Source organism: Trachurus trachurus (assembly GCF_905171665.1).
Source record: "Trachurus trachurus genome assembly, chromosome: 19".
Taxonomy (NCBI): Eukaryota; Metazoa; Chordata; class Actinopteri; order Carangiformes; family Carangidae; genus Trachurus; species Trachurus trachurus.
In genome coordinates, this window is record NC_139913.1 from 12,910,254 (window position 1) to 12,922,932 (window position 12,679).

General features: G+C 40.2%; 2 protein-coding genes across 3 annotated transcripts in view; one reads left to right on the forward strand and one right to left on the reverse strand.

Moving 5' to 3' along the window:
• LOC311003029 (caskin-2-like) overlaps positions 1-2,537 on the reverse strand; it is a 56,464-nt gene extending 53,927 nt beyond the window's left edge. The window contains exon 1 of the mRNA XM_083994693.1: positions 2,488-2,537. The gene's annotated coding sequence lies outside the window, so the exon portion shown is untranslated. The remainder of the gene's footprint in view (positions 1-2,487) is intronic.
• A 4,903-nt stretch (positions 2,538-7,440) lies between these two features.
• On the forward strand, positions 7,441-12,058 carry mettl9 (methyltransferase 9, His-X-His N1-histidine; the record flags this gene model as incomplete). 2 transcript variants are annotated; one of them, XM_083993698.1, is made up of 6 exons in its annotated part: positions 7,441-7,588; positions 7,797-7,958; positions 9,103-9,293; positions 9,380-9,589; positions 10,120-10,304; positions 10,409-12,058. In XM_083993698.1, 5 exons carry the CDS (start codon positions 7,863-7,865, stop codon positions 10,636-10,638), a joined length of 912 nt encoding a protein of 303 aa, XP_083849824.1. In that variant the 3' UTR covers positions 10,639-12,058. The 2 variants fall into 2 exon arrangements, with proteins under 2 accessions (XP_083849824.1, XP_083849823.1); XM_083993697.1 differs by lacking the exon at positions 7,441-7,588 and having other exon boundaries at positions 7,782-7,958.
• Between the last annotated feature and the right edge of the window lie 621 nt (positions 12,059-12,679).

Below are 12,679 nucleotides of genomic sequence, written 5' to 3' on the forward strand. Positions count from 1 at the left end.
AAACAGGAGACAATAAAAAGAAAACCTGCAGATTCATTTTTTAGACCTAAATATTGGGGAACTATAGCTCCAGGTTGAATTTGCACAGAATTGTCCTTTACTATGGCATTGAGGTGGTGCTGCAACGATTAGTTGAATATTTGCTGCTTTTCACTGTCTCTGTGTTATGGTAAATTGATAATAATAAATATTACATGGTTAGTAGATTTTTACCTGTATAGCAAAAGATGTGTTAAAGGAAATCTGCAGTTATTTCACTGATTAATCATTAAACAATCAGATTAATCAATAACATAGCCCAACTGAAACCTCAAAGCTGTCTCCTAAAAACCTTCTAGTTTATTGACTCTTCTACAAAAAGTTTTTTCTCTTACACTTCTAGGGACAGTGGAAGAGTGAATACACACACAAATGAGGGTGAAGTGCTGAGCCCTAAAACCAATCAACGGAACAGCTCTTGATAGATGAATGCTATCAAGACGAGGCACGCGACTTCAACTTGACCCAACTCTTGTTTGTTTTCTCTGGTCCAGGAAGCCCCATCCCTCAGGAGCGTGCAGCTAATCTGTTGGTCTTCCCGTGCAGGAATAAGGTCTCCGTCATCTACTGATAACATTTTGAGGAAGCATCTCTTCAGTCAAGTCATGTCTGGCCTTCTGCCCAACTAACTACGTTACTCGGGAAAAACATTGTGTATTTTTCTCTCCGAGGAGGAAAGTGAGATGGAGCCGATAGCTGCTTCACCACCATCTCAGCTGAAATCCTAATTGTGTGGGACAACCAGCGAGGAAACAACATTCAATGTGACAAAATTACCACGACGAATGTTCTCCAACAGAGGTAAAACTGTCCCCCTGGGTTAAGTCAGTCTGTTTCAAGCAGCGAGGCAGCATCACTCAGACACAGCCTCCAATTAAAACAGGAGTCCACTCTGTGTGTGTGAAACAGCTACAAGCACAAGTCCCAGTGAAGCTAAGCCCTGCTTTGCACTCTGTAAGCAGCACCGTCTATCTTGTCCGAGTAGTTGCATGTATGTGAGCTTCAAAAACGTCAGTTTAATTTCTTTTGCAACTCTCAAAAACATTTTTATTCTCTTTGTCATCCCGACAGACATGACAACCCCTTTGAAGTAAATATTCTTCTTCAGCAGCATGGCTTGTCTTCGGCTTTGTTTGAGATTACAGTCTGGGATACACTTTGCAAGTCAAAAAAACATGAGTAGGCTATCTTGTCTCTCTCCCCAGCCTCTTGAGGGCAGATGGTTCAGTTATTCCTCCGGACTACAGGGCGATGGTGCAGGAGCGCAGCCCAGCAGCAGATGCCAATGCATGTCTGTGCACTGACACATGATCTAAAACCAGCCAGGCACCTTGCCAGGCAGTAAACAACCGCATGGCCCCTTCAATAGCATGAGCCAGAATGTAAACAAGGGGAGTCCAAAATGTGGGGCTTGTTAGGCTAAATGTCAGTGGATGGAGCAGGAGTTAAATGAGGTTCCTGTGGAATCCTGAGTGACAGGAGTCACACATGTAAGAGAGCTTATAATAAACCCTTCACTCAAGACTAGACTGTAAAAAATAATCATTAGCAAATTCTTCGGCCTCATATTCACACAGCATGTCATGTAAACAAATGGAAATTGTTATGATAAGAAGCAAAGCAAAGTATCTCAATTTATTTTAATTGTTCTACTTCTTCACAAAATGCTTTTATGTGTGTTTTAGAGCACAAATATGACAGCACTCCTTCCATTTATAAGCAAATCAAACACAGTTCTCTGCTCTTCTAATTTAAGCCCCCCATGTTATCCAATGTTGCATGTCAGCATATCCGATAAAAAAAAAAAGACATTTAAGAAGTCATTATTGTAGTTATGCTTGGAAATCCAACATAAAAATCTGTACTAGCTAATACATTATGTAGCCTACGTCTAACTGGTTCACTTGTTATCCATGGGCTGTTGCCTTCATCTACCTCAGTTGAGATTTTGTGTTCAGTAAAGCGCTGCATGGTGAGTTTTTATCTGCGAAATTGATCAGTTCGTTAAAAAAAAAAGTTTATACATGTTCTACTGGTCGAAAGAAGAGGCAGCGTGTGTTTATAACAGCGCTAGGAGGGTTTCCCCTCAAGTAATGGGAATAACTAGCAGACAGATACAGCCGGCGGCACCTCCATGTGAGGACGGAGCGTTTTAAACTCCGGCGGACACCGCTGACTTTTTTATCACAATTTCTTTTTTGGACACATTAAAGTTCGTCCGCCGCCATGTTCACCGTCTACTTCGTCCGTACGTGAAGCGTCTCTCTCTCTCCTCGTTAGCTAACAACTTGTCAAGTCTCAACTGTCAAGGTGTTAGACAGCCCGTCCAAAACACACGTCCTTCTTTCTTTTTGTAACCAGTAAACATTTGTTTAACTCGAGCCTCGAGGTCATTTAAAATTACTTTTGTCTGGACAAAAAGGTAAATAAAGAGATGCGCGGGCTCACCTGTTGTAGTCGGTGCAGGACAGGTGGTGACCTGGTGGTGACAGGCAAATTTACTGCGGAGTTACTGAGGGAAGAGCGCCGGGCAGCGCGAGGCGACGAGGCGGCGTCAAGGCAACAGCACCACTACACGGTACTTCCGGTGAGAACTGTCAAAATAAAACTTCCTTCAGTTTCGTGCCGGGAGATAGTGCAACGTTGTTTGTCATTTTTCTGTCTTTTTACGTGTTCGGTAAATCATTTGCTACTGATTGTAAGCGAATTATTCATAAACAGAATATTTTCGCTGTGAATTTTTGTAACTACTCAGTGATTTCCTTTTTTTGGCTTTTGCCGCCATGTATTTACGTTTTTATTTTGACAGCAAAATTACATAACTTCTGCTAATATTGTGTCTGTGATAGTCCTTAAGCCCGACTAGCTTTACAGAGTCTTTGCTGCAGAGTAAATAGCATAGATCCAACAGATGAGTGCAACGCAAGTCCAGCTATCAAGAGGAGAAAGTCATTAATAAAATAAAATCAACTGATATAAAAAAAATGTTGTGTTATTGTCAGGATTCTTCACTTAGAACAGACACTCGATTAATCCTACTTACTGTCTCTCTTTGTCCAAATTACCCCTCAGGGATTCACATGAAGTTTTTTTTTCTCTTCTGCAATTGAATTTACCTGCCTGGGTGATCGCTGTGAGAATGAAACTTTTAATACCCCCATGCATTATTTAGGCAACGTCGATCCAACATAAGCGAAATGAAACTGTGGATCGTCTACCCGCACTGGACCCCCACGGAGCCCAATCAGGGACCCCAGGAGACATCAGGGAGGACAGACTGGTTGTGTTGTGGTGACATCTGCTGGTTAGAAATCAGCATTGTGTATCAACGTCAAATTAATTTCTTTCTTTGTAGACAATCAGAGACTTTGAGACAATGGATATGAAATAGACAGGAAAACAACTCAGGCTGCAGTTTTTTTTTTTTTGAAAACCTTTCATCTGGATTAGACTCGTGATCAGGGCTCAAAGGAAAATATTTTTTATTCTGCTTCATTTTAAAACTTCGTTTTTATTCCAATATTGCGTGTTTAATATGCTACAATATGACAATAAATAGAACTCTATCTCAACATGTTGTCAAGCTAAAAACAAAAATATAATGTTCCCACCAGTAGCCTGCAGCAGCTGAGTGGATTCTGAGTTTTCAGTTTCGACATCCTCAATAATAAAGATAAACAAATGAAAAACAAGGCTCTTAGAAAAACAAAGAAAACAGGCAGCAGTAGGCCTATTTGACAGTACCCTGCAGAAATAAACTTCTTTGACATGAAAGAGTCACTTTGAAAGGGTTATTTCAGGAAAAGTCCCCAGGAAACTTATGTTGTTAGTTTTTCATGGAGGAAGTTGAGAAAGCATGTGTTCTATTATTCATAGAATTCTTTTGTACACTCTTCTTGACATGTTATCACCCCGAGTTTCCTTCTGAAAACCTGCAACAGTAGAAAACATTTTATTCACAAGGTCACCAATGAAGAGTTATACCCACAAGCACATCCGAATCACAGCTGTCACAATTTAAGCAGTTCTCCATGGAGATAATCAAAAATAATAGTTTTCTAATCTCAACAGCTAATTTATACCCATACTCTTAATCCCTGCGTATAAAGAGATTACAAAACGATTAATAGCTCTTACCAGCTTTGTTAACAGTGCTTATATGAATATAAATAAATGGCCAGATTATAGTATTAAATAAATCTGTTTTGCAAAGTAGGCTACCTCTTCCATTACAGACACTGCAGTAAAAGGAAAACAGACAAAGATGTAAAAGCAAACATGTGTCCAAACTGATCAAACTAAATTTACATTTACAAACACTTGATAGCTATAAACCTGGTCTTAAACAATGTTTGAAGAATTTTCAATTAATCCTGTAACCCTGCGGACCCAGCCTGCTTGTTCTTCAGCCCCAGCCCGCTCCAACACAAACTTCCTCATGACCTCTTTCTCTGTTCAGCTGCATATTACTGTAAATGTGTATTTGTACCATCTCGTGGACAAATACTGGAACTACCTTATGTTTTTTTGGCACAGGCCGTTTCTACCAGAGATAAGTAAGTAAGGTTTGGCAGGTTCAGGCAACACACCCTGTTTATTTTATGCTTCGACTAGAGCTATGAGGATGTGTTGATCAGGTGAGAATCTTCAAATATCTCATGAACAGGATCAATTTGGTCACATTTTGTTGTCTCACTGTTTAATTGCGCGTTAGAGTTTTTTGATGCTGAACAGGTCAAATTTTGCTAAATGTTTATTCTCTTGAATCCTAAAACAAATGCAAATGGTTCTCAAATTATTGTCATTAACTTCAACAAATACAATACAATACGAATTACTTTATAAATTCCCAAAGGGAAATTAATTAGTATGAATAGTGGTCTGATTGAAACCTGAGATAAATATGATTCTGCTGTTGTTAGCCCAACTGTTTGCACTTTGGAAACTTGCGGCTCCTTGTCAATTTGATGAATTGTGGATTTGGTTTGGAAAGACCCTAGTAATGATGGAGACACACCTGTTGAGTCTGGATTTTGTTTTGTGTTTTTTCCCGTGGGTGGAAGTTGCTTCATCGTCAGGACATAAAGTACAGAAAATGACGGATGAGATTTTAAACAGAGGCAGAGTTCCAACTGTGATCAGCTTTTTGGTTTGAAAGGTATTTATCCTATCAAATTCTTCTTGTTTAACAGCAGCAGCCACTAACTTCATCTTGAGCAAAGCATTTAAAGATAAGGCAGTGGACAGCTGTGATTGTCTATGGTTTTTTAGATTTCTTTCTTCACTCAGCAAGAAATCAGAAATAACTCATTTTGCATTGTCCACTTTTTGTCTATAAATAGTTTTGTGCCTTGTTCTTACATCTCTGTCATTTATTTCCTCTGAGCTGACACTCCAGTAGATGTCTAGTTTGCACAACCTGGTGGACAGATGGGAGAACAACAGCACCTGATCTGGTATTCCCCTGGCAAACTGTATTAATACCACAAGTTAGACCAGTTTTGACAATTCTCTTTTTTCAGACTTATTAGTCTCTTAAGGGGATAGCTTCATCTCACACACAGACACTAGGACCCATGAGGTACAATGAGCATATACTTTTCTATAATGTTTCCTCAACACATGAAAGTGGAGAATGTCATAAAGTTTAACATGAAGTGTTTCGTAATGGTGATTGGATAATGCTTGCAAATATAATTATTCAGGTTGTTGATGACCTATATTATATAGTATAGCATTAGTATAGCATACTACTTTTTGTTATTTGAGGATGTAAAGACCAGGGCCACATGTCAACCATCGTTCCACTCAAGACAACGTGGGTGTCACTTTTGGCACAGCCCATTATTAATCGTGTTTATATGTTTGTGAAATAAATTCACATTATAGATGTCTCATTTTTACATGTAATCTGTGTTCCAGTCTGAGCAGTTGATTAAAGAGGAGTTGGGGACAGAGCAGGACAGCAGTGACAACGTGCCATGAGAACACAGCACTGTCCCAGGACCTTAACAGCAGGGCTTCACCTTCCCCCACTGAGAGCTCCTCTGTTTCACCTCCTCCCCCTCAGATCACCAAAAAACATCCCAAAAAACAAAACAGAGACAACACAGAGAGACAGAAACTGGTCTTGTTGCAGCGTATGAGCAATATTATCCAAGAGACGAGCAGAGAGCCAGACAGAGACTGTGAGGACTGGAACTGAAGAGGATACAAAACCTGTCTGAAAAGACAGATAAATGACCTGATGCTCTGGACTCTCAGCAGGTGACAGATCCAGTCTCATACCAGCCCTCACACAGTTTCCCAAGGGAGAGCTGCCTGCCACTCCATAACTGTAGTCATAACTTACCACCACTGATGCATTACCTGTATAATGTAACAACTGGAATAGGTGCTTTGATACTTTCATAGTATTAACAGCAAACAGCTACTTTTCAGATAAAACAGACATGGATACACTATCCCATATGGGACCCTTATATCTGAACAGAGTTAAGATATGAACATGGTTGAACCATTTTTTGTTATTTGTAGTATGATGTGATTAATTGTTCTGTGGGCTGTATGAAAATAAATTTTTCAATCCACAAACAGAAATGTTCTGCTGGAACTGAATTCTCTGCTCAAGTCACTAAACAACAAAAACAGTAGCCTAATGAGTTTTTGCAGGGGGGGGAATCCCTTCTACCCCAATCTTTCACTGAATACCGTATGTTAACATATGTATATGTTATTTTTTAAGAATTATAGTATTCTAATTATATTCTTACTTTGTCCTTATTTGATTTATTATCATTAATGTTATGTGCTGCTATAGCCCTGATATATTCCCCTTTGCTCAATGAAAAAAAAGGGCTGCCACCTTTTGTTTCTTTGAAAACAAAACACATGCTATACCAAAAATGTTATAGGATCAAGATAGGACCCCGTTCCAAAGGCTAAAGAAGTTTGTTTTAAAGTGTTGAATGAGATTTATCCGTGTCATGACTTTTTACATCAAAGGTTTAATTTAGATCTAAATATTTGTACTTTCTATAACTCAGACACTGAAAACCTTAGAACATGTTTGTTTTTTGTTTTTTGCTGGCAGCGGCTGGGACCCTCTGGAACTCCTTCCTACTGGTTATTTTACAATGGTCAAAGTATTCCACTGCTAACATATGAACATAAAGGTTTTTTATTTTTTATTTTGTTGTTATTTTTCACTCAGTCACTACTTTGCAAACTGTATTCTCTGGAAGTTATGACATGTGCCTTTTGACTGTAAAATAAAGAATTGGAAAAAAAAAAAAAAAAAAAAAAATCTTTTGCCTTTAAAAAAAAAAAAACACCCCGGATGTTCCGGGGCCGGGGGACATATTTAGCGGTAGCTCAGGAAGTGCTTTATATGCGGATATCATATGAGTTTGTTGTGACAATGGGCAGGTACCACAGCGGTGACAGACTACACTTGCATCTTTGAGACTGAATCCCCACACAGTGGACTCAGGGGGCTAAGATGAGGAGTAAATAGCAGCTTGTGGTCTTAGCTCCGCCGCACCCTCAGGTTTGTTTGTTTATTGTCTTGGAACTGGAGACATGTCCCGGCGGCGTGTTGCTTTACAATTGGCTGCTGATACCTTCTCTGTCATCTAATATTAACCACCACATCTCACTGTGTCCGCCGGCCGGTCAGTTTGGCTTCGTCCAGCGTGCAGCCGCTGTCTGTCAAGCTTCTCTGCTCAGGCTTCTTGTCCATTATGTGTCACCTACAGCTGAGGACACTGATTTTTGTAGCGTGGCTGCTGGGCTACGTCGCCTTCCTGCTCTCCATTAGAAGGATGTGGACGGGGAAATACGTCCGCAGTCCGCTCGTCCGCTCACTCTTTGTCAACATGGTGAGCGACAGCGAGGCGGTCGCCACCGAGACACAGGAGGTAGGAATTATTATTTATAACATGTTAAGCTAGCTCACACTTGGGACCCGCTTTAAAGCGATAGTTCAACATTTTGGCAAATTGTCATAATCCTTGTAGTCATAGCAGTAGGTTCATTACCTTTAATTATTGGTGCATGTTGTTTTGAGATCCGCGGGGCAGAGACGCGAGCGGCTCAGCGAACACAATGGAAGTGAATGGTACAGGTCCCCTGACTCCCCGGCCCCGCGGAGTGATTTCAAAGGCGCAAGTAGTTCTGAGTATTTGCTTCATGTGTCCTGATTATATACGAGTATCTCATAGCGTGGTGAATGTGTGGGTCACAACTTGTCCATGAGAGCGTTTTCGAGTTGTTGGATTGTGTATTTGATGAGTTTGATGAGGGACAGGGGACCTGTACTATTCACCTCCATTGTGTTCGCTTGTGTCTCTGCCCCGCGGCTCTCAAAACAACATGCACCGATAAAGGCTTTTGAACCTATGACTATAGGGATTATGGGAATAGGCGAATTTGCCAAAATGTTGAACTATCCCTTTTATTAACAGGGGTATTATTTTGTGATGGGGTTTCTTGAGTCAAGTAACAGCACATTTTATTCTCACTCAGTAACAGTAACTGTGTTATAACAGGGGTCACTTTTTTTGATTATTTGTTACTGAAAAAAGTAACGCTGTTAGTAATTCCGTTGCTTTATAACGCCATTATTACCATCACTGATTATTAATAACAATGTAAGCTAGATCACACTGTGTGCCCGCTTTAATAGACCAACTGCATGTATTGTATGTGTCTTAGTCATTTTCATAACCAAGATATACAGGTTCAGCCCGTTAATACTGGCAGTGGGCTTTGGTATGGGTGTGCACACTCTGATGCTTATCTATGTATTCATTGTGTGTTTCTGTACAGCAGCTGTACGGGTATGTTTTGACTCATTGAACAGGTTTCTGTAAAGCTGAGAGGAATGAGTGTATTTATGCAGGCAGGTGATTGGATCAGTCTGCAGGTGATGGCTGTTCTACTGAACTTGGCACATCCAGTTTTCTTATTGTGTCTCCAGTTTTAGAGAGTAGCTTCTATCCATGTGTTCCACTGTCAGATTTGAATGTTGTTGAGTTGTGAATCTTTCTTCCTTCTTGTCAGTGGTACAGGTGCACTCCTGACCTGCTTGGAGAGTCAATGCAGCCCCTGTTCATCCAGAGCCACCTGGACTCAGGCACCAAGGATTTCCTCAAGCAGAGTGTGGAGAAGTCCAGCTGGATGTTCACTCAGCTCTACCATTCCTTTGTATCAACACTCCTCAGCCCCATGGTCTCACGCACCTCCATCAATGGGTCAGTGGTCCACTCCAGATTCACCTCTGCTCCTATCTGATAAGTTGTGTATGTCTTTTATATAATGTTTTCTTTTTCGATCTCAGGTTTCTGGGGCGTGGATCCATGTTTGTGTTTTCCGTGGAGCAGTTCCAGCGGCTGCTCCGGGTCGGCCCAGAGTGGAGGGCTGAGAGACTGCTGGACCTTGGAGCTGGTGATGGAGGCGTCACTGGGGTGATGGGACACTATTTCAGAGAAGTCTATACAACCGAGGTGTCAGCACCCATGAAATGGCATCTTCAGAGGAGAAATTACAAGTCAGTAAGCCTCTCTGTGTTTTCTTTGTTTCTTTGTTTCAAATCTTAAGCCATGTGGACCAATTAGATCTTTGCTTATGGCACCAATTCAAAATCTTGTGAGAATTATGCACTATTTCCCAGAAGTCATGAGTAAATAGGCCTGGGAAATGAAACTGGGGATATTATATACAGACTCCTCATTTATGGCAATATGAAAATTATTCCATAGATAGTCTAACAGTTACTCACATGAACAAACAGCCGAACAAGAGTGTTGTACGGTTGTACAAACAACATGGAAAACAATGGAAGTGTGGGGTAAGAAAATGAGTGCATGAATAACCCCAACATTCTCAGTAAACCCTCAAATAGCCTTTTATTGTTTTTTTTTCTTAAAAAATGGACACTATGATTATGTTATACAACCTGCAAACAGATACCTAGATTTTAATTATCTCTTTTTAAAGAGTGACTTATCACCATGTGAAAATCCTTTATTTAACTCAAAAGTTGGACCTCTGACCAAATGCTCCTGTCTCTCCCAACAGAGTGCTGGATATAGACGAGTGGCAGCAGACCGGGTTCCAGTACGATGTGATCAGCTGCCTGAACCTGTTGGATCGCTGTGATGATCCTCTACATCTCCTGCTGGACATCAAGCGCTCGCTGGTTCCCAACACAGGGAGGCTCATCCTGGCCGCTGTGCTTCCCTTCCAGCCATACGTGGAAGTCGGTCAGTCGGGATTCATTGTGTCATATTAAATAGAAATATCCAGTTGAGTTTTTCCACATACCTGCTGTTGGATCGGGGTTTAAACTACTCTTGTTTTCTCGTAGGAGGACAATGGCAGCGTCCCAAAGAACACCTGAAAGTAAAAGGAAAGACTTGGGAGGAGCAAGTGACCAACATGTCCAATGAGGTTTTCCGAAGGGTGGGGTTTGAGGTGGAGGCTGTGACCCGCTTGCCATACCTCTGTGAGGGGGACATGTATAATGATTACTATGTTCTGGATGATGCAGTTTTTGTTCTCAAGGCTTCAGACAATAGTGTGGAGTCTGCTCAGTGAATACCAAACACAATGACTGAGACCCTTAACTTTACCTTGGATGGATTTTAGTGCAATTTTCATACGCTTCATCCATAAAACACAGTATTTCTGACTCGATTAGAAACGGTGAGTCAGGCATGAAGCTCAGGTACTGTAATTCCTACATTTACCAGCCATCTTGTGTGACAGTGATACCTCTCTCCTTTAAGCAAAAAAAAAAAAAAAAAGTGACGGCACTTTGCCTCTATTGAAATGCCACAGAAGATCAAACCTTCAAAGACATATCACCATGTTGTAGGTGTTTGTTGTATAAAGTCTGTTTTATGTGGGAAGTGTTTACTGTTAATCATGCACCCTTCTGGAAAAAAAAAAAAAACATAGCTGAAGCTTTGTTGAATTTGTACTTAATTATTTTTGTGTCTAATGCAAAGCAACAGATGTATGCACACACTTAATGTATCTGATTTGAACTGACCTCCTTGTGTTTTAAACGGTTAATTTTTACTTAATATTAGTGACGACAAAAGAAATATGAGGCCTTTTTTAAAGCAAGCTTGTGTAACTTAAACAGCAGTTACTGTAGCCACAGTTGTTACCATACACGATAATGTTCGAAACTGCGTTAATTAATTTTGGCCACTGGCAAGCAGAAGCAGCACAAGTGTTTTTTTTTTTTTTACGTATATATTATCATGCAATAATAAGGCAACTTGTGAGAAAACAATGGCATGTTTAGTTAGTTATTACATAAATAGAAAAAAAAAGCCATAAAGTCACCAAATGGACTCTATGAAAGCTAAAGTTTGCTAACATTAGCATTAGCTACCATGAGGTACTGTCGCAGTTAATCTGCTCAGTGCATTGAATTAACAAAGGTGTGTTGGTTGCTGCTGAATTTGACTGAGGTTGTTTTGCCTCTCAAAAGTTACACTGTCTGGCTTTGCATCAGTGTTGTGCAGCTAGAATGTTACTGCACGTTGAACCATTCAAAATGTGCCACAATCAATGCAACATTTGTATTGAAAGAGTATGATGTGGGCTCTAGAATAAAAACCATGTGTTGTTTTCTGTATTTCTCAGCTCTCATTTGTTTATGTCACTGAAGGAGTGTAAATCGTAGTTGGTCATCTTCAGTTTCATTCACAGGAAGAGAAACTTTCCCTGTCTTCAAGAGACATTATCATGTGAAGCAAAGCTCCGCCCCAACCAGGAACAGAACACAATGGTGTACTGATTCATCAGTTTAGAAACTTAATCCTTGGTTTATTGTACCTTTTATGGTACAATGAATGTTTTGAATATGTGTTAAACATTTAAGGTAAAACTTGGAATGCTTTCAAGAGCATAAAAAAATAAATATGTTTAACCTGTGCCCTGGTCAATCTATCTCACTGCTTCTGCCATTGTAATTTGCCTTACATCTTCCAAAGCCTTCAGTTTGGCCTGTGTCAAAATCACAATACAGCAATTAGTGTGTTGGTTCTTTATTTTATCCATCTATATTTGAAGCCATTTTTATGAAAATGTTTTCTTCAATAAACCATCAAAATGATCAACATTTGCCTGAGACATAATTGGATTTATCTTGTTTATCTGTTCACTAACATCTGCCATCCCTTACTATTTTTATCTTTACTTTTTGTGCCTACTACAGTGTGTTTTATTTGGACCTGACACAATGTGTGATAGATGCAGAAAAAACAGTAAGGTGTCCCTTTTTTTTCCTTTTTCTTTTTTGTAAATATCATAGGTGTCATTATTTATTTATTTTTTTTTGGGTGGGTGAGGATGTAGGGTGTGTAGGCGTACACTGACCCAGGAGAAATTTTGCATGTGGCCCAATATGGGCCGGACTTATTTTGCTACCTGCATGCGACGTCCGGTATTTACTCCACGTAGCTGGGATGAATTTACACGTCAAATAGCGACTGGGAGTTGAATACGAAACTGTGTTTTCGTATCCTCTCCACGGAGCGTGAAGGTAGCATCTGCGTATCATAATTTATACAAAGTAACCATCTCTCTCTTCTGATTGGCTGAGCGCCCCAGCGTTCCCCGT